Source organism: Trichechus manatus, unplaced genomic scaffold (genome assembly GCF_000243295.1).
Source record: "Trichechus manatus latirostris isolate Lorelei unplaced genomic scaffold, TriManLat1.0 scaffold00146, whole genome shotgun sequence".
In the NCBI taxonomy this organism is placed as follows: Eukaryota; Metazoa; Chordata; class Mammalia; order Sirenia; family Trichechidae; genus Trichechus; species Trichechus manatus.
Window position 1 is genome coordinate 1,607,537 of NW_004444082.1, and position 20,498 is coordinate 1,628,034.

Here is a 20,498-nt window from a genome sequence, read left to right on the forward strand (position 1 = left end):
TAGAAGGGAGTCCTCAGGCTCCTCAAGGTAGACTTTCTGTGGCGTCTCAGGAGGAGCTCCTCTTCCCGTGATGCAGACCTGCGTGCCCAGCTCACCCCTCGTCTGCCGAGGTCCACGACTGGCAGTTTCCCACTAGGAGTTGGAGCTGGATGAAGGACTCGGGCCCTCCCTGGAGGGGGCCACCGTCTTCCTGGACAGAGCATGCTAAGGAAGCAGGGACCTCAGGAACAACATGTTCTCTCACGGAGACGTATCTTAACATAGGTAAAAACTGGGTGGTGAGTTAGAGCCTCATGGCTGACAAAAGCTGAGTGATCAACTTTAGGGAAGGTGGCACAACTGTACACTTTTTGAAGGAGAGGAGAAAAACCGGATTGAATGTTGCAGACATTGTGAATACATACGCGGTAGGTTCACGTTATTCTCAATTTCTCCTTACCCGTTACGAGAAGTATGTCAGAACATTAATAATTGAAAGACTCTGACAGCACTATTTTTTTCCAGGAGTCATGGCAATTTACAGCATGCAAGTATTTTTCTGGTTTTATTCTTTGCCCTCGTCTTTATATCCCCCTAACTTCCATCCAGGGGTTCCTGGGTGGTGCTCATGGTTAATGTGCTCAGCTGCTGACTGAAAGGTTGGAGCTTCAGGTCTGCCCAGAAGCACCTGGATACTCCCCAGTGCACAGACTTGGTGATCTACTTGTGGAAATCAGCCGTTGAAACCTGTGGAGCACAGTTCTGCGGGGACACGCATGGTTCACCGGGAGTTGGGATCGACTTCGACAGCAACTAGTTTGGCTGGTTAATTTCCATCCACAGCCCGCTCAAAACTAGCCCTTCCTTTCTGTTCTCCATCCTTGGCCTGGCTCTAGCCCTGCTCATCCCTTACCTCCCCACTTCACCTGTTTAATTTTATCAGAGTTATCTTTCTAAAACCTGGGACTGATAATTATAGCTCTTTCCAAAAAAAAATCTGTTGCCATTGAGTCGATTCCAACTCATAGCGGCCCTAGAGGAGAGAGTAGAACTGCTCCATAGGGTTTCCAAGGAGCAGCTGGTGGATTCAAACTGCCTGCCTTTTCGGTTAGCAGCCAAGCACTCAACCACTGCACCACCAGGGCTCCTTCTGCCTAAATAGATACCCAATGTCTTTCATTTTCTTAAAATATAAGTGTAATACTTGATTTTTGCGAGAATGTTTTTGAAGTACAGAAGTATTCGAAATAAAATAGCCTTGCTTCCTAATTTTTATTGTTAACAACAAGATCCATGTCCTAAAATTTATAAGATATAAATTATAGTGCAAGCTCATTTATCAATATACTTGGATAAAATTTAATAAAGGTTAGCAAATGCAGCATTTTATTACAAGAATAATATGCCATGTTAAGACCACCCCCCCACTCACATCATACAAATACCAGATGGATTCATGATCTAAACACAACGTTTAACTTACGAGAGCATGATAAGAAAAAGATGGAATCTTTCTTTCTTTCTAATCTTGACATAAAATCCAGAAGTCATTTTCAGAAAGATTGGCAGATTTGAATATATTAAAATTTAAACTTCTAAATGATCAAAGATAGCACAAAGAAAGTTTAAAGATAAACAGGATATGGGGAAATTATTTTCAACATTTGTATTAGTCAAATGGTTGGTAGCTGTAACATACAGAGACCTTACCTGATATAGATTAATCAGAAAAAGACAAAACAACCCACTAGGAAAAATGGCCAAAGAGTAAGAAAAGGCAACTCAGAAAAAATAGCTAAATGGCATGTCAGCGTATGAGAAGATGCCTACTCAGCCTTACCAATGATTGAAGAAACAAGTCCATAGAAAGTCTGAATTTGTGGAATCTCAGGTGTTCAGCCAGGATGTGGGGAAGTGTGTGCCCACAGATAGCTAATGGAAACCTATATTTTGTCCCTAATAGGAGTTTGCGAGTATCTATCAAAATGTAAACATTACATGTGAAAGCTGTTTCTAGAAGTTTATCAGTCAGTAATCCTCCCAGAGAGGCAGTAGTGGTTCAGTGGTAAATGCTCGCCCTCCTTCTGGAGACACTGGTTCAATTCCCAGCCACTGTACCTCGTGCACAGCCACCTCTCATCTGTCAGTGGAGGCTTGCATGTTGCCGTGATGCTGAACAAGTTTCCGTAGAGTATCTAGACTAAGGCTGACCAAGAAAAGCCTGCTCATCTACTTCCAGAAATCAGTCAGTCAAAACCGTGTGGATCACAATAGTTTGATCCAAAACCTATCGTGAGGATGGTGCAGGACTGGGCAGCATTTCATTCCATTGTACATGTGGTCACCATGATCCAAGGGACGTCTCGATGGCAGTTAACAGCAATACTCCCAAAGGCCCAGGGCTGTCTGTTCAAGTATTTTCATTACACCTCACTAACTTTGTACAGTGAACCCTGTGAGAGCCGGAACTTGGTGACACTGCCTTGGTTTTCCAGGTCTCACAACTTTTCCGTCTTTGGCAGGGTGCAGTCTAACCACTTTCTATCACTCATTTTAGTGGAAAATATTGCATTTTCCTTCTCTGACAGTGTTCCACCTTTCACAGATTTTACTGTATATTTCTCGATTGCCTTATGTATAAGCTCCAGTAACACATCAACAAACTTAATATTTAGTATGTGTAAGGCACTGGAACAGAAAAAAGTATAAAACGAACTGTCCTGTCTCTACTAGAACTAACAGTCCTGTCAGCAACTGACTATAGAAAGAATGAACTAAGTACTCAGTGCAGAGACTCAGAATTTACCGTGTGAGAGGAGTATCAAGGCCAGTGTTGCCTGAGCACATAGTAAAGTAGAATGGTCACCTGAATGGGGCATTCCATGCAGACACTCCGAATTTACTGTGTGAGTGGAGTATCAAGGCCAGTGTTGCCTGAGCACATAGTAAAGTAGGATAGTCACCTGACTGGGGCATTCCATGCAGACACTCCAAATTTACTGTGTGAGTGGAGTATCAAGGCCAGTGTTGCCTGAGCACATAGTAAAGTAGAATGGTCATGTGACTGGGGCATTCCATGCAGACACTCCGAATTTACTGTGTGAGTGGAATATAAAGGCCAGTGTTGCGTGAGCACATAGTAAAGTAGAATGGTCACCTGACTGGGGTATTCCATGCCAATACTCAGAATTTACCATGTGAGTGGAGTATCAAGGCCAGTGTTGCCTGAGGACCTAGTAAAGTAGGGTGGTCACCTGATTGGGGCATTCCATGCAGACACTCAGAATTTACCGTGTGAGTGGAGTGTCAAGGGCAGTGTTGCCTGAGCACATAGTAAAGTAGGATGGTCACCTGACTGGGGCATTCCATGCAGACACTCAGAATTTACCGTGTGAGTGGAGTATCAAGGCCAGTGTTGCCTGAGCACATAGTAAAGTAGAATGGTCACCTGACTGGGGCATTGAAGAGTCAAGAGTTGAAGACCTCTGCAGATTCTGATCTCGTATAACTGGGCGCAATTACTGTAACAGAGATAGGCAATAGTGTAGAAGGAATTAGAATGTAGAGGCCATGTTGAGAAGTTTGATTTCAATATTCCAGCCCTTTGTGATATGATCCTTCTTCTCCCATTATTTTTCTTCTGGAATTAAATGGTTCATTTATGTGGAATTTTCTTTTTTCCAAGAATATTCTGAACTACCACACCACTCCGCCTTTGCTTATATTCTTCTTTCCTTCTGATGGCCGCCCTCTGTCCCCATAGTGTAGGGTTTCTGCTTATCTTTCAGTTTTTCATTCAAAGGCTGTACTTCCCCTGAGTATCCTTGCTCCTTTCCTCCCCCAAAATTAGACTTAACTCTTCACTACTTTGTGCTCACAGACTAAGTTGCTTGGACCCGGAATTAGAGACCATTCACACGCTCCTGACCTGATTCCCCTCTGAAGACTGCACATTCTTCCCTTTGGGTTCTCTGTAAATCTCTTGGTTTAGAGTTTGAGGTTTTAAACAGAGGAGGTGAAGATGATTTTAGCATATTTCAGGCACTTTCCTGCAACTTGTCAGCCACCCAACGCAAGCGGCAGTTTATTCTTCCTTGCCTGATGCAACCCACGCACGCTATTTGTGTGTCAGATTACTTGCTTGCTTCTTCTGACTTGGGGAATCCCATAAAATGGCCTGGACCCAACACTGGAACAGCAGTGTTCTTACAGAGACTCCATTAAAATTGCCTCGTCCCTCAGCCAGTGATACGGTGCAATGCTGAGAGCAGTCCCCCACTTTCCTTCTGGGAGTTTCCTGCTGCCTTTCCTCTGTCTAGTACTCAGTAGGCACTTAATAAACATGCATTGAATCTGCAAAGGAAAACCTCAAGGCCAGAAGAAAGTGCTTCACTTAGGTTTGAGCATGGAGGTGTATTTTGGTGCCCAGGAGAACCGCTGCTCAGGTCAACAAATGCTTATGAAGTCCCAGCTCTGGGGAAGGCAGTGGGATTACAGAGGTGGATGGATTGCCCCTGTCCCCAATAAGCTGTTTTCATTCCTGGTGTCCAGGCTCCCAGAGGCTCTGTGAATGGGTTTTCGGGGCATCTATGAACTTCTGAAGTTTTGTGTATACACATATCACAACATATCTGCTTGCTGGAGGTGGGGAGAGGGTTGGTAATTTTTAGAGGTTCATGAATATGGGTACATGTGTGCTTTTAAGGATGGGAGAGTGGGGATCTATAATTTTTACCAGATTTTCAAAGGCCTGTAATCAAAAGACACCTACAAACCCCAAGTCTAGCTTATCCTGCAGCTACGTAGCTATTAGTAAGTACAAACCCACCAGCCCCAATGGGCCAGCCAGTCCTTTTTAAAGCGTTTGTCCTGTAGTCTGTGCTAGGGGAGCAGAGAGCCTACCTGCAATGGTGTGAGTGTTCACATGAGCACAGGCACACACCTGGTCTCCCCAGGAGTCTTGTTAGAAAAAGATATACTGAGCATCAAATATTTACTGATCACAGTGGGATCTGAAAGAATAATTAGACAGCACTCACCCCTCAGAAGGAAGACCATCACATGAAACATTCCAGTTTCTTTGTGATATTTAAATCATAATTTAAGACTAAACAAAAGATTTCACAGTGCGCTACATGATTTATTGCCAAACGAATTGTATGAATGCAATGACAGCAATAAGCATTCAGCTGATGGAGTGAATATTGGGCCAGATTTGGAAGGCTTTACAGATGCAAAATTGGGATTTTGACTTAAAAGATGGAGGGATGTTTTTGTATCCTAATCTCACATCAGTGCTCAGCAACATCTTTTAAAGTATTTTGTTCTTAAAACATTTTCTTTTTTTTTGTTTGTTTGTTTGTTTCTCTTGCATTTTTCCTGCTTTTCTGGCCATTTTGCTGGCTTCTCTGCCTCTAACTGGTGTCCAGTATTGGCGTTCCTCAGCGTTTGGTACCAGGCCGTCTTCTCTTTATCCCCAAACCCCCTTCTGAGTCATCTCATCCATTCCCAAAGCCACCTACTGAGTGCTAGTCATTCCCCAATCTGTATTTCCCGCCCAAACCTCTCAGACTCCAGCTTTACCTCATACATGGTCTGTCTCCTTGTGGCAGAGACATCACAAACTCGACGCATCCACAGTTGAACTCTCCATGTCTCCTCACTCATTCCATCCCATTTCAGGAAGTGGGGCTATCCTTTGGGCAAGCCCAAAGCAAGGAGTCTATCCTTGATTCCTCCACCTTCCTTCTCCCCACATACAATCCATCATCAAACTTTTCCACCACGTCTCTAAAATATGCCAATTCTTTTCATGTATTGCTGTCTCCCCTACCCCTTCCTGAGTTCCAGCCCACCATGTCCTCTCACCTGCACTAGACCCTAGGCCCCTGCAGTACCTCCCGGTCACCTCCCTCCTGCCTTCACTCCCCGCCCCCCCCCAGCCAGGTCAGTCTGCCATTTGGCCGCCAAAGTCATCTTTTCATAAGGGAAACCAGATAATTTTATTTTTACATTGAAAATTTTCAAAGGCCCACCGTTGTACATATGCAACCTCCTCATCTTGGGGTACAAAGCCCTGCGAGTAACCGCCCCTGCCCGCCTCCTCAGCCCCGCCACGGCCTCTTTTTACCTCATTTGCTAGGCTCCATCCACACAGTCTTCCTTCTGTTGATTAACTGCACCCACACTTTCCTGCTTCACAGCCTCACTGCTGTCCCTCTGCCTGGAACATTCCTCCCCCAACTCAGCATGGTTGCCTCCATCGCAGAGTTCTAGTCTCCCCAGCTTTATCGCCATCGCCTCAGTGGGCCCTCCCTCAGCCATTCCACATGTGTGCATGTATGCCTCTTTCTCCCACCGTACTCTTTATCTCGGCACCCTGTTTGTTTTTTTACATGGAATTTAGCATTTTAAAATGATTCGTATACTTCTTATATGTCTCCCCAACTCCACCCTACCCCAGTCCAGACTCTGAGCTACTTGAAGGCAGGGCCTTTAGTGTTGATGTTCTGTAAATATTTGAATTGAATGAATGAACCTGAATAGATGGAGAAAGGGAAGAGACCTCTCTGTCATGTCCCGGTGAAAGTTTGTGAGCAGGCTCAGTGTCAGAGAAACCCAGTGAGTGTCAGTGGGGCAGTGACTCTCTCCCTTATTTAGATCAGAGGATCATGTAATGCCAGTGTCAAGTGTTCAGAAATAAGTGTGGAGAAGAAGGTTAAAGCAGGTATAAAGCACAAAGCTAAGCAGTTTGGGCTTTGTTCTGTATGCATTTGTATCCACTGAAGTTTTCAGTAAGACAGTAGAGTGAACAAGGTTAGCTTAGCCGTGGTAGGCGGTTTTGTTTAGAGAAGGGAGGAAAGGTTGATAGAGAAATAGGAGACCGCTGGTATGGAAGGACAAGCCAGAGTTGTAGCAAGAGAGGGTCAGAAGGAAGGGACGTTTACATGAAATGGTTCAGGAAGAATTTACAGGAAGCGGTGACTGACCAAACAGCAGACAAGAAGGACATCACAGAACAAAATATAACTTGAAAGAGGAAGAATTTTAGCCAAAATGAAAAACACGGGAAGGGAAGTTGGCTGAGCGTAATAAACAGTTGAGTCTCGTCCATGGTAAGCTGGAGGTGTGTTGTTAATGGCTGTCCAGTGGGTGCAGACTCACGGTGACCTTCTGTAGAACAGAACAGAATGTTGTCTGGTCCTGTGCCATCTTCAGGATTCTTGGTATGTTTGGGTGTGTTATCGTTGCTGTTGTGTCAGTCCATCTCACTGAGGGTTTCCCACATTTTCACTGACCCTCTACGAAACGTGGTGGCTTTTCTAGCAATTGGTCTTTACCAACGACATGTCCAAAGGAGTGAGCCGAAGTCTCTCCATCCTCACTTCTAAGGAGCATTCTGGTTGTATTTCCTCTAAGACTGATTTGTTTGTTCTTCTGGCAATCTACAGTATATTTGATATTCTTTGCCAGCACAATTCAAATGCATCAGTTCTTCTTCTGTCTTGCTTTCTCATTATCCAGCTTTTGTATGCATATGAGGCAATTGAAAAGACCATTGCTTGGATCAGATGCACCTTAGTCATCGACGTGACATCTTTGCTTCTTAAAACTTTAAAGAGATCTTTTGACGCTGATATGCCCAATGCAGTCTGTTGTTTGATTTCTTGACTGCTAGAAGTTGGAGCAGTACCCACGTAGAAATAAGTGTTCAGCTTGCCGACAAAAATATATAGCTGAGTTCAAGGATAGTTAGGACTGAATTTACACTCAATTAGAGCTCGTAGTTTCTAAGAGTAGGCTCTCCTCCTGGCAGTCTGATAGCCGAAGTATTGGGTAGGTATGTTTATAAAGAAATATAAGCCAGGAATTATAGTTAGCCCTGTGTTAGTACTTATTTTAATTATACAGCGTCATAATGGTTGGATTGCTTAGATCTTTCCCCACCAAACTGTTACCTCCTTCAGGGCAGGTGCAATATATGAATTGCCACATGTGACCCCAGCTCAGAGCACAGCACTTGGCACATCAGAGGTGCTCGGTGAAAATGCTTCGAACGAGTAAATGAGGGAATGAATAAACTTTGGGGGAACAAGTGTGCTGTCAGAGTTGAGATCTGCCTCTTCTGAATGACCGTTTTCTTGGGGAGTATCAGGATGGAGGGCCCAGTAAACAACCTGGCACCCACTGTTATATTGCTGAAATTCCTTCTACAGCAGCTGTGTGGGAGATAAGGCCTTGTCTCTGCTAGACTCCCAGTAACCTTGGGAGAGAAGTCTGAGAAGGTTAACAGCAGGCACTCTGCCCGCCCCGATATTGTCAGGCAGTGCAGTGATTCATATATACAGCAAACATTTTCTTGCCAAAGCTTAGTTGATCCAATCTAAATATTCTTTCAGAGAGGTCTTCTTAATTATAATGACATGGTATAAATATAAGAAGAAAGAATGTCAATTATCACTTTGTATAATAACAGCGTTAATGCTCATGCACATAAATTATAAGTAAGTTTACCTACTTACAAGCAAGAAAAGTGCTCAGTTTTGCAATTCAAAACTTCTGAAAGTGTCACATTTAAAAATTATGTCATTACAACCAGTAGAAGTCAGTAATCACTACTAGAAGTGCATGTTCTTGAACAGTTGATGAACTACTCACATGGAAACTCTTTAAAAAGTCATTTGAAAGGGAGAAAATTTAGAGGCACCTATGGTATTTTTATTTTTATCTTTCCACATTCTAGATTCATCCAGCTTGCTTGAATGTCTATTACATAGCTATCACAAAAGTTTTTAGGGCTGCACTGTCCAGTATGGGGGCTAGTAGCCATGCACTAAAAAACCCAAACCTGTTGCCATCAAGTCAATTCCAACTCATAGTGACCCTATACGGCAGAGTAGAACTGCCCCACAGGGTTTCCAAGGAGCGGCTGGTGGATTTGAACTGCCAGTCTTTTTGTTAGCAGCCAAGCTCTTAACCACTGTGCCACCCGGGCAATTTAAATTTTAGTTAAATAAAGCTAAATAAAATAAAATTTTCGGTTGCCCAGGCACACTAGCTGCATTTTAAGTACCCAGTAGCCACACGGGGCTTGGAGCTACCTTGCTGGACAGTGCAGAATAGAACATTCTATCAACACAGAAAGTTCAGTTGGACAGGATTACTCTAAAGAAAAGAAATGAGTATGATCTGTAATAAGCCCTCTAGTTAGACCATCAGGAATTACTGGCACATGCCTAGGATTTGTTTTTGGAGGATCTATCTTTACCCACGTTGGTGAAAACATTCAAATGTGTCCTTGTTCTCAATAGATAACAATCCTAGTCAGAGCTAAACTGAATTATGGCCACTAGATTAGAGATGAGGCCTCACCCCTGTCAGTTCCTTATCTGTTTTGGCTAGTTGTATGTTTTGTCATTTTGTTCTAAATCAACCGTGACAATTTCATTTTGAAAGCAGACAACTTCAAGGCATTAGCTTAAACCTGAGCTCATCCTTTGTATTCTAGTCTGCTGGCTTCAAGTTCCTATGTCTATAAAAGTAATAACTCATAGCTGTTTTGGCTGAGCTCCTGTGCCCCTTCACTGGGTTTAGGGTTTGAAGAGTCTAAGTGAGTAGGAGAGCTTATCACCGAGCATCTGACAGTGCATACATCAGAAGGGTTTACTGGATGAAGATGCAATCCTGATCTGTCTGCTCCAGATGTTTAATCATGTTTTTCTTCTTTGCAGATCACCTACAAAGCAGTCAGTTCCTTTGACCCAGAAATCGATTTATCCAATCAAAGTGGAAGAGTTTCAAAACTGGGAAATGAAACCCACTTTCTGTTTTTTGGGCTGTATCCGGGGACCACCTACTCCTTTACCATCCGGGCCAGCACAGCTAAGGGTTTTGGACCCCCAGCAACAAACCAGTTCACCACCAAAATATCAGGTATCGTGATTCACAGCTTATGTCTTTTATCAGAAATTAACATTTCTGTACTTCTTCGGTCTCATCATCAGTGACCCAAAGCTTGCCCAAACTAACACGTTCTTATTCAAATTGATACCTCTGGATGCCTAAAAATCAGACTCATGGAATTCAGTGAAATACTACAAATACTGGTAGTTTGGGAGTTTTAGGAAGTGGCAGCTATCTTAGCGGTCTGCACTGGCGGACCGTGTGCAGTCCCGAGTACCAAAGCAGCAGTATTGCACAAATCTCTGTAACGAACCATGAATGACTGAGAGCTCAGCAGAAAGCCAGCATGGTATGGGATGCACTTCCAGAAAGATCTGCCTTCCTTGGGACCTTCGTGCCCTGAAGAGAGAGGATACACAGGGTTAGCACTATACACTGATCGCCCCCAGCCCTTTACTTTCAGAGACTCAGTTATGCCATCCAGCAAAAGATATAATCTGAGAAATATTTCTGGGCATGTGCAACTGTGCAGAAAATGTCTTTGTGCTTCAGACTAGAGGAAATGAAGTTGCCATCTGGTATGGGATATATAACAGAAATAAACAGAATTCCATGGGCATTTTCTTTTTTCATTTTTTCCTTTGGGTATGAGTGGAGAAGTTACTTGTTTAAGTTTTGGCTTTGACCATTTTTGTTGGGGGTAGATGGGATGGAGTGGGAGGTAGGGGGGTATCCCTTTCAATCAGCCAAGGTTAGATTAAAATACGTAGCCTGCAGCAATAAAAAAAAAAAAAAAGAAATCACAATAGAAATTAGACAGTATTTTGATGTGAGCAGTAACATAGTTACTACATATCGACTTTAAAATTTAGTGCCTGTCATACATGAGTAAATGCACGTGCATGTATAGGTGTATCTGTAGGCAAATGTATACACACTTTTGTGTGTGCTGCGTATATATCCACATATATAGCAAACCACACAGGGGACAAGGTTATGGAGGCTTCCTAGACATATCCAAACAACTTGTGGGATTGGATTACTGCGTTAAAAGGCCTGGACCATACTCTCATTGGATAGCTTAGTCCCTTGGCATAACACAGTTCACAAAGCTAATATTCTGCATCCTAGTCTGGTGAGTAGTGTCACCATCTTGATTGGGAGCAGCCCTCTAACATACGACTATTGGTCTCTACTTGTATGTAGCAAAAGAGAATGAAGGAAATCAAAGGCTCGATGAAGAAGCTAGCCTACGGGACTAACAGCCCTCAGGAACCACAGCCTCTTCTAACCTGAGACCAGAAGAACTAGATGGTACCCAGCTACCGTTGCCAACCATTCTGACCAGGAACACAATAGAAGGTCCCAGACAGAATCAGAGGAAAATGTAGAACAAAACTCAAATTCCTAAAAAAGGCCAGACCTACTGGACTGATAGAGACCAGAGAGACCCCTGAGACTATTGCCCTAAGATACCCTTTGAACTTGGAATTGAAGCTATTTCTGCAGGTCACCTTTCAGCGAAATAATAGATTGGCTTATAAAATAAACAATATCACCAGTGAGTAATGTGCTCCCTTAAACAGTTAACTATGTAAGACCAAACAAGTCAACTTTTACCCAAAAGCAAAGGCGAGAAGGCAAGGAGGAGAAGGGAAGCTAGATCAATGGAAACAGAACAGAGTGGAAATAATGAGAATGCTAACACATTGTAAAAATTGTAACCAATGGCACGGAACAATCTGTATAAAACTTATTAAACAGGAAATGAATCTACTGTGTAAACTTTCACCTAAAACACAATAAAATATTATTTAAAAAAAAATACATAGCCTGATTTGTATAGCAGTTATCCCTCATTTCTTGCTTTTAATAGCTGTTGGTTGGAATTGAAGGAAAGAAAATACAAGTAGAGAATTCTAAGCTTCCCACTAGGTTTTGAGGAAAGGAGATTTGGAATTTTGTTTTTAAGCAATTACAACTTGAGAGAATTTTTCATTGTGTAATGATTTTATTTACAAGCATAAACTTGTCTTGAAGTTTAATACACATTTGATATTTGATGTAAAGAATTAGGTTATAGAACAATATGGAGAGAGAGGTGGAAAAGAGGATGAATTACTTGGGAGGTTAGAAAAAAATACAAGTTAGAAAAATGACATAGGTGTGCAAATGGGTGAGTAGAAAGAATAATGGACCTGAAATTAGGAAAGTTAAGTTCTAATTATAACTGTTCCATGTACTTCTCCTGTGACTTTGACCAAGTGAATTTCCCCCTGGAGGCAAACTAAAGACCATAAGGTCTAGTGTATGAATTTTTCATGGGGACTTAAAAGGAAATGTGTGCTAATGGGTATACCGCCAAGCAGATTTTTAAAAATATCCCCCTTGGACTCCATATTTTAAAGCCTTTTACCTTAAAATTGGTATTCTTTTAGAAGAAAAATAATCCATTTTTATCATTTTTATTAGGCAAAAATTTTGATCAATATGAGACTGACTACTATTAGCACACCACGTCAGTGTAATTCTATCTAAAAGCAAAGAAACTTGACATTTTAGTTAGCCTGTGCAGGATTTCTGTCGTTTAAAAAGAAATTACAGTCTTTGGGCCTCATTTTCTACTTTCGTAGGCCTAAGATAGGGAGCTAGTCAGTATATAAAATGTAATTCTGTGTTATGAATTGGAGTTTATTTGTAATGGAATTGGAGTTCATTGTTAATACTGAGAAAATCTGATAAATAAAACTGAAAAATAACCCATGTCTTCCGTATGTAAGACAGTTTCGAAAGCTATACTTGTAAGAAATGGTCTCTAGCTTTCTTATCAGGCATCTCCACTTGGGGGTTGTAAAAAGACCTCATGCCCTCCAGTGTCACATCCTCCATGAAGTGATCTGTTGTGTACATGGTGGTGACACCGTGACTGAAGAGCTCCGATGTTGTCTTAACCTAGTAACACTCCAGAGTCTGACAAGAGGATGGAGCTGGAAGACATCCCAAAACCAAACCCACTGCCGTTGATTCGATTCTGACTCAGCGACCCTATAGGACAGAGCAGAACTGCCCCACAGGGTTTCTAAGGCTGTAAATCTTTATGGAAGCAGGCTGCCACATCTTTCTCCCACAGAGTGGCTGGTGGGTTCAAACCACCAACCTTTTGGTTAGCAGCAGAGTGCTTTAACTGTGCCACCAGCGGTCCTTTGGAAGACATTATGCTGAGTGAAGTAAGTCAGTCACAAAAGGACGAGTAGTTTATGACCTCAGTTATATAAAAAGACAAGGAAAGGCAAATATATAGAGAACAAAGTTTATTAGGAATGGGAGGGAGAGGAAACGGGAGGGGGATTGACAGTGATAGCAGTACCACATTGATTAAGGCTAAGGTTGTACAGCTGGTTATTGTAATTGCCGTCAATAAGTTGTACACCTGTAAAAAAGTTGAATTGGTGAAAGTTGTGTGATAGATGTATTTATAACGATGACAACAAAAGGAGGAGTAGCTACTAAGACTGCTTATGTACAACCAAAAACCTCATGGGATTTGGTTTCTTGGTGTGGAGGTTTAGGGTCATAGTTTCATGGGGCATCCCAGTTAATTGGCCTAATAACATGTTTAGTGCTTCTGTTCTACCTCCTAGTTCATTGTGTAGTGCCTGGGGTCTTAAATGCTTGCAAGCGGCCATCCAAGGCACAACAATTGGTCTCTATTCACCTGGAGCAGCATAAGAAGGAGCATCAGGAGTAGAAGGAGGGTATGGAATATGTGGCTAATTGCCTCCATGAACATCCACCTCCTTTGCCAGGAGACCAGAAGAACTGGGTGGGGCCCAGTACAATTACTGAACATTTTTGATAAAAGATTCTGTCTAATCAAAAGGGAAAAAATGCAGAACAGAATTTCAAATTCTCATGGACTGCAGACTTCCAGGAGCCATGAAGATTGGATGAACTCCTGAAACTATTGCCCTGAGATAATCTTTACACTTTAAACTGGACATATCCTCTGAAGTCTCTTAAAACCAGACAATAGTTTAGCTTAACTAGTAAACAAAAAAGTTCTGCCTTGAGCATTATGCTCTTTTAAGAACTATCTATATGGGATCAAATTGACAACAGCAACTGGAAGGATTAGATGGGAACCTTAGAGGGCAGTGAGTTTATGTTAATGAGGGAGGAACAACTCAGAAAAAGAGGGCAAGAATGGTTTGTACAACTTGAAGAATGTAATGAATGTCACTAAACGGTACATCTTAAAAAAAAAAAAAGAAATGTAGGGAAAAAAGAATGCCATAGAATGGCCCTGGAAGCAGGACTCACGTGAAGAGAACTAACATCTGTAGAACTATACGTGCCTGGCTCTTCGTATCTATTACCTTTTTCGATTCCTACAATAATCTAGGGGATAGTTTCCTCTATTTTTAAAAAGTAAACCGAAGTTCCAGAGATAAAATTAATGTGCTTAAGCTCTTGTGGGAGCCTTGGTGGCGCAATGATTAAGAGATCGGCAGCTAACCCCAAAGGTCAACAGTTCGAATCCACTAGCTGCTCCTTGGACACCCTACGCGGCAGTTCTGCTCTGTTCTGTAGGGTCACTAGGAGTTGGAATCAAAGGCACCAGGTTTGCTTGTTTGTTTTTACCTCTTGTGACAGGTTAAAACATAAAGTCAAGCTCAAGTCATTTTTCCTTCAATTCCTGTGTCTTCTCAACCGCCGTACTCTACCGGAGAGCCTGTCAGTTGTCAGGAATTCCAGCCAGCCACTGTGGCTCTCACAGTTGGTCTTTGGTAAATGAAAATCCTTGTCTTAGATGGAAGAACTGTGAAGTTCATTTGTGTGATCCTAGAGATTATTTTTTTAAAATATGCTTTAAATGCAATGTAACACAAAATGTAAACATTTTCTGGAAGGATAGCATACATATAGAAAGCGCTCAAATTACAAGTGTAAATGCAGTGAATTCTCACTACACTCATTCAGCCAGAACCCAAATCAAGAAACAAACAGTATTCCTACCTCCTCAGAAGCCCTCCTCCTGCCCTCTCACAGTTAAACCCAAGGTCAGCGAGGTCAGTGTCCACTTATTTTAACAGTTTTCCCTCATAGTCTGTGTAGGGGTATGTGTAAAGCTTTGTCATGGTCGGTTCATAACTGCGATTTAAACTAAGTGCTCTGTGTTCTGAATGTTCTTTGTAAAGAAAGTGGAAAGAAAATGGAAAAGATAAGCTGGAAATAATGAGTGTCCCATCGCATGCCTTTTCCCAGCACCCTCTATGCCAGCCTATGAACTGGAGTCGCCTCTAAACCGAACAGACAGTACCGTGACAGTCCTGCTGAGACCCGCTCAGAGCAGAGGTGCTCCGGTCAGGTACGTGGGAAGGAGGGTGGCTGGCGGCTCAGACAGAGGGAAGTCAGAATCTAACTGATTCGTGTCTCGAATGTGTTTCCTAAGAGTTTGCTACAAACCTCAGTCGGCATGTAAACCCATATCTTTATCAGCTCTAATTAAAAGGAATGAGAAGGAAATGAAAGCGCTTTGATGTGGGCTGTTCAAGTATTGTTTAAAGGGTTTGACTCTGATGCAAATGTGGTTGTCTTTGAAGATCAGAAACCAAGTCCCCTTCTGCCCGGTAGGTGGGCTGACTTCGAAAGGGTGATTGCTTCCTGCAGTTTCAGAATCCAAGGGCAGATGACACTTTTGTCCTGAGCTATTTTCCTTAAATGAACCTTTCGTTTATGTTTACGTGGGGTATTAAGTCAGTTAACTTCTAATAAATTGCCTAATTTCCCAATTGAATATGTGATGTATAATTATTAAAAAAGAAAAAAGAAACAGATGATTGGAAAGAACATTGTGAAGTCTTTATTTGAACAGATTTAAGTTTATTACCAACATCTAGGCCCAATTTCTCATTCCATGATGATTTGTATAGCTTAAAAATTACGAAGTATCACTTGTACAGTAAATGATAAATCTGTTCTTCCCACCAAGGAGCAAAGGAATGCCCGAATAACTCTTGAGTAGGAACTTGTCATAAGCTCGTTGACCTATATAAATGAAATTTCCACCTGTTTCGAGGGAATTTAGATCTTTTACCTTTAAATTATCAGAAGAGATTCCCTTCAGAGAAGCCCTTGGTTTGATCTGTACATGGTCTGAGTGTTGTGCTGACCTGACTGGCCGCTGTGCTCATCCATTAGTTGACTGTCCAAGAGTCAAGTGTACCTGTGGCCATGGGCCAGGCTTTTTCCGCTCTAGAAAGATGAATGATTATTAAATAAGAATTGAAGCTCTGACTGTGGCCTTGCTGGCATCGTTTTTTTCTGACTAACTTAACAGTTGCCCAGACTCAGCAATAACAGGTCAGTGGGTCAGGAGTCAGTGTTTTACTGCTGAAGCATCATGACAAAAGGAAAGGCTAAAGATCACTCAGTCTCAACGCCTCCAAACTGAAGGAAGCTGAGACCTAACCATTTCTCAAAAATAGCCAGTTACCCTGGTCCTGCTATCCTCATACAGCTCCTTTTACATATTTTCTGTTCTTGTTGCATCTTACCTTCAAGCCTTCTCAGCCAGATTTCTATCCACACCTGTTTAAGGATCTTTCCAAGTCTTAAATTTTCGAATAATATCCCTTTGTGTAATCTAAATTAGCCCTCTCCCAACCTCCCACCCCTTCTTAAAGTATCACTTGCATTCTGCACTATTGTTCATGTTTTCTGTTACATGCCTTGCTAAGGCATTATTTTATTCTTGTTTACTTTTATACATTTCTAACTGTTTTTGGAGACTGTGGGGCCTTTACTAGTTTGCTCATTGTAGATGTCATCAGGCCTTCTATTCCGTTGTCTATAAAAATTCAGGTTCAAATGCTTGTCAAAGTACCCAAAATGTATAGCTTTCTCCACAGATCATCATTGGTCCCAGCTCCCTAAGTCCGCTAATATTTCAGTTCATGTGACCACACTTGTCATAATGCCCATTTCCAAGCTCAGCACTTCTTTGCTTTCATTAAACATCATCCAGTTATTGGCTCGACACTCATTTAATTTGTCAGGGTTACTTTGAATTCTGCCTGTATTATGTGTTAGATCTTGAAATTAATAAATATACGATCTGTGTCCAGCATCCAAATCACTGCCAGGGTGTATTCCATACTGCTATAATCAAGATCAATAGCGTACACCCACTATTCTGTGAGCATTACAGGAAAACCCTCTACAGAGATCACTTTTGCTGGAAGGATGCCTATCTTAAATCGGTAAATTTTCTTGGCACGGATTTGAGAGAGGAAATTATCGCAAGTTCACCTCTCAAAAAGATTCCTTTATATATATAGCAGAAAAGTGAATGTTCTCCTAAAATGCCTCATATAGTACAACATAATGGGACTGATTATCTATTGAATAGATGTAAGACCAATATATCTAGAAAGACTAGTTTGGGGGAAAAAAATGTGTATAGTACTCTCAAACTAAACGGGGTATATTAAAATTTCAAGATTTCATTTAACGTTTAGAGAAATAAGAACTCTGATTAGGAAATCGTGGGGACCTAAAATATAAAGCCGTAATGTAGATTAAAACATTTGAACACATCTGGAAATTTGCAAAATGCACATGTAATCAAGCTGCAATACAAGCAAGCTTTTCCCAAACGGTAAGATAAATCCTAGAAGAAAGAGTACATATGAAAGGGAACATCTGTTTGCTTCCCTGCATTTTGCACAGTGTTATGTGTTCAGAAATCCTGTCATTGATTTCCAAAACCCATTCTTTCAATTGATATGATTTTTTTAATCCGTATTCATTGGTGTTGAAAATACAGTCATACTTCATTTATGCACTTCACTAAGTAAGGTGGTCGTGTATTGATTCCACTACAGACACTCAGCTTGGTTGATGCAGGTTCTTGAAATTGCACTAAATGCTCAGTGTAAATGGTGGTTGTCTTTTTATTGATCAACACATCAGTTCTGTCACATAAAATTATTTAAATCTTGAGATGGTTGGGAAGAACACACATTCCATCATTCTAGCTGGTAAACTGGCACCTGGGACAGAATTTTAATGTCCGTTCATGGATTCATTTTTTTTTTTCATTTTAATAGGACAGGGAGAAGCTTAATTTTCTTTTCCTCGTTTAGAATCACCTCATTTCTCTCTCTTCTCCTCTCCACTGCTCGTTACATGCAGACATAATCCAACAGAGAAAACCGCGGTAATTTGGCAGTAACAGAGCAGCTCTAAATAAAGAATGAGTTTTACCCAAACTGTTGTGCTTTTCTTGTGCTAACAAAAATGCTTTCTGTGATTTTATTCTGGTGATATATACAATCTATTGTGTGCAATATCCTTCATTAATGATATTTTATATCTTCTAATGGGTTATAGCTTGAAACTCAATCACATTTTTGTGCTTTAGAAATACTGTCTTCAAATAACTCTATTTTTGTTCTTTAGGCATTATTGTTTTCATTTGTTCATAAAGTTTCAGAGCTATATGTCTTCTTAGGGGAAAAAAAAAATGTGCCGGAATATGTTAGTTAAATGTTCTGGTATTCATTTCAGTGAAATTTTAAAAGAGTACCATTTTAAGTACTCATTCTTTGATTTATCCATTCAGAAAAAACTGTTGAGTGGGGAAAACATCTATTGCAGTTGTATATCTCTTTCATGATCGAATTATTTTTTGTTGTGAATTTTTTGTTGATAGAATGGTTTTTCAGTGTAGTATGCTTGCTAAATCATTGTGTCTTTTAAATTTTTCATTAGGTAATATGGATTTTGATAAATATTATGTGGGACACATACCTTCCACTGGATTATAGTGGTAGGATTGGTGGGGCGCGGCATAAAAAAATGGTTTTATCATAGCAATTTTATTTTATTCTGTGAGGTAACACATAAAGACACCTTACAATGGTCGCACATGATTGTTGCTTGAATCTCCTTCTGAGTGCTGCATTCTCTGCACCACCTTGTAGATCCCTTGATCTGCAGAACTATATTTTTATGCAAATAACGTGTGCATTACACTTTTTTTTGCCAACCGCATAACCCACCCTTGCTATTTTTGTGATCGAGCTATGCCGCACGTTATATGTGTGGGTGCGTTATTTACGTGGGTGTACTAGTTGCAAAAAGTAGGATACTTACAGCTCATAAACCAGACGAGAAGTCCTGGAAGACTGCAAGAAACGTGTATACAGTACGTCAGGTATGCCACAACACGTGCTTACTAACATGTATTGTGCCTGAAAATAAGTTAGTCACTTGAAAATTAAATCACCAAAAACTCAACTTCCAAATAATACACAGGAAATCATAAATATACTTACAAGACTTATCTCACTGTGCAAAAGCCAAGAGACATAAGTTTTACACAGTCACACCTCCAGGATGTGCCACCTCATACCATAACCTTTAAGCACGGTGATTTGGCGCCAACGAACGTTTCCTCCATAATGAACAGTTGTATTGTCCCTGCCAGACACCAGCATGTACTATACGTGGGGCACCAGCATCCCAAGAAACCAGAGAGGCAGAAAATACATATGCCCCATGTATGTCCCAGTGCTCATGAGAGGGGTTTTCATGGCGATGGGGGGGTGGGCAGTTATTGCTTCAGTAACCAAAAAATTAAAGCCAAATTCCTAAACATGTGAATGTAATTCTAACTTATAGCAGCCACTTTGCATTTCTAACAAAATCAGCCCCAAATAGTTTACTGCTGTGCTTTTATTGTCCTTGATAACTGATTATACTGTGCTTGTCCTCACAATTGAATGCTTCCTGAACAGTTGTATACAAAAAACAACTTATGAACGGTTTCTGTAGCTGAGAATCAGCGCGAACACCTTAATACTAATAAGAACATTGCTATATTGTGAATAGGTCAGAGATGCAAACATAAGGAATGGAAGAGATTTTTGCCTTCATTTTTTTAAGGGTGTATCGTAGGTCATAATAAGATTTCAAATGAGTAGGAAATAGCTTCTGTTAGTAAAAGGCAAGCACAAATGTTTCATTTGTCCAAAATATTTCTGATTAAAAAAGAAAGGCTTGTATCATAGAACAACTGTAGTTTCATATATAATTCAGGAGTTTATTTTTATATAGTAATTCCAAATTGTTATTGAATTGATTTTGCCAAGACTCCATTATTGTGGTAGACTTTGCAAATGTCTGCTGTTTGCTTTCACTCCTCTCTATCACTTTTTCTTACGCTGCTTTGTCTTACATGGTTTAACTAGAAAAATGTGTACAGATGTTAAAACCTCATCGTTAACTTCTAATATTTCCTGGTTTATTCAAACTACTCATCAAATATTCTTTTATAAACAAATTAGATTAAAAATATATTAAGGATGCATTTTTCCTTGTTATCCAGCTATATGGTCTTTTGAAAAACCCATGCTGTATCCTTGGAACAAAGTGAAGAACAAGTTCTGATTCTACTGAGGAAAAATAGTAAAGCAATTGAGTTTATTTAAAGAAAATTTATTACAATTTCAAAGAATGATGGGTTAGATCCAAGAACTGTATGGGAAGTAAGATTTCTTCTTGTGGACATCAGCCCATGCCCAGGCACCCAGGGTTCATGTGGAGATGGG

At 40.9% G+C, this 20,498-nt stretch overlaps 1 protein-coding gene across 2 annotated transcripts in view; it reads left to right on the plus strand.

Annotated features, from left to right (window-relative positions):
* PTPRM (protein tyrosine phosphatase receptor type M) overlaps positions 1–20,498 on the plus strand; it is a 746,511-nt gene that overhangs the window by 390,323 nt on the left and 335,690 nt on the right. For both annotated transcript variants that reach the window (XM_004385786.3, XM_012558215.1), the window contains 2 exons: positions 9,711–9,912; positions 15,148–15,250. In XM_004385786.3, coding sequence (XP_004385843.1) covers positions 9,711–9,912; positions 15,148–15,250 — 305 coding nt within the window. The remainder of the gene's footprint in view (positions 1–9,710; positions 9,913–15,147; positions 15,251–20,498) is intronic.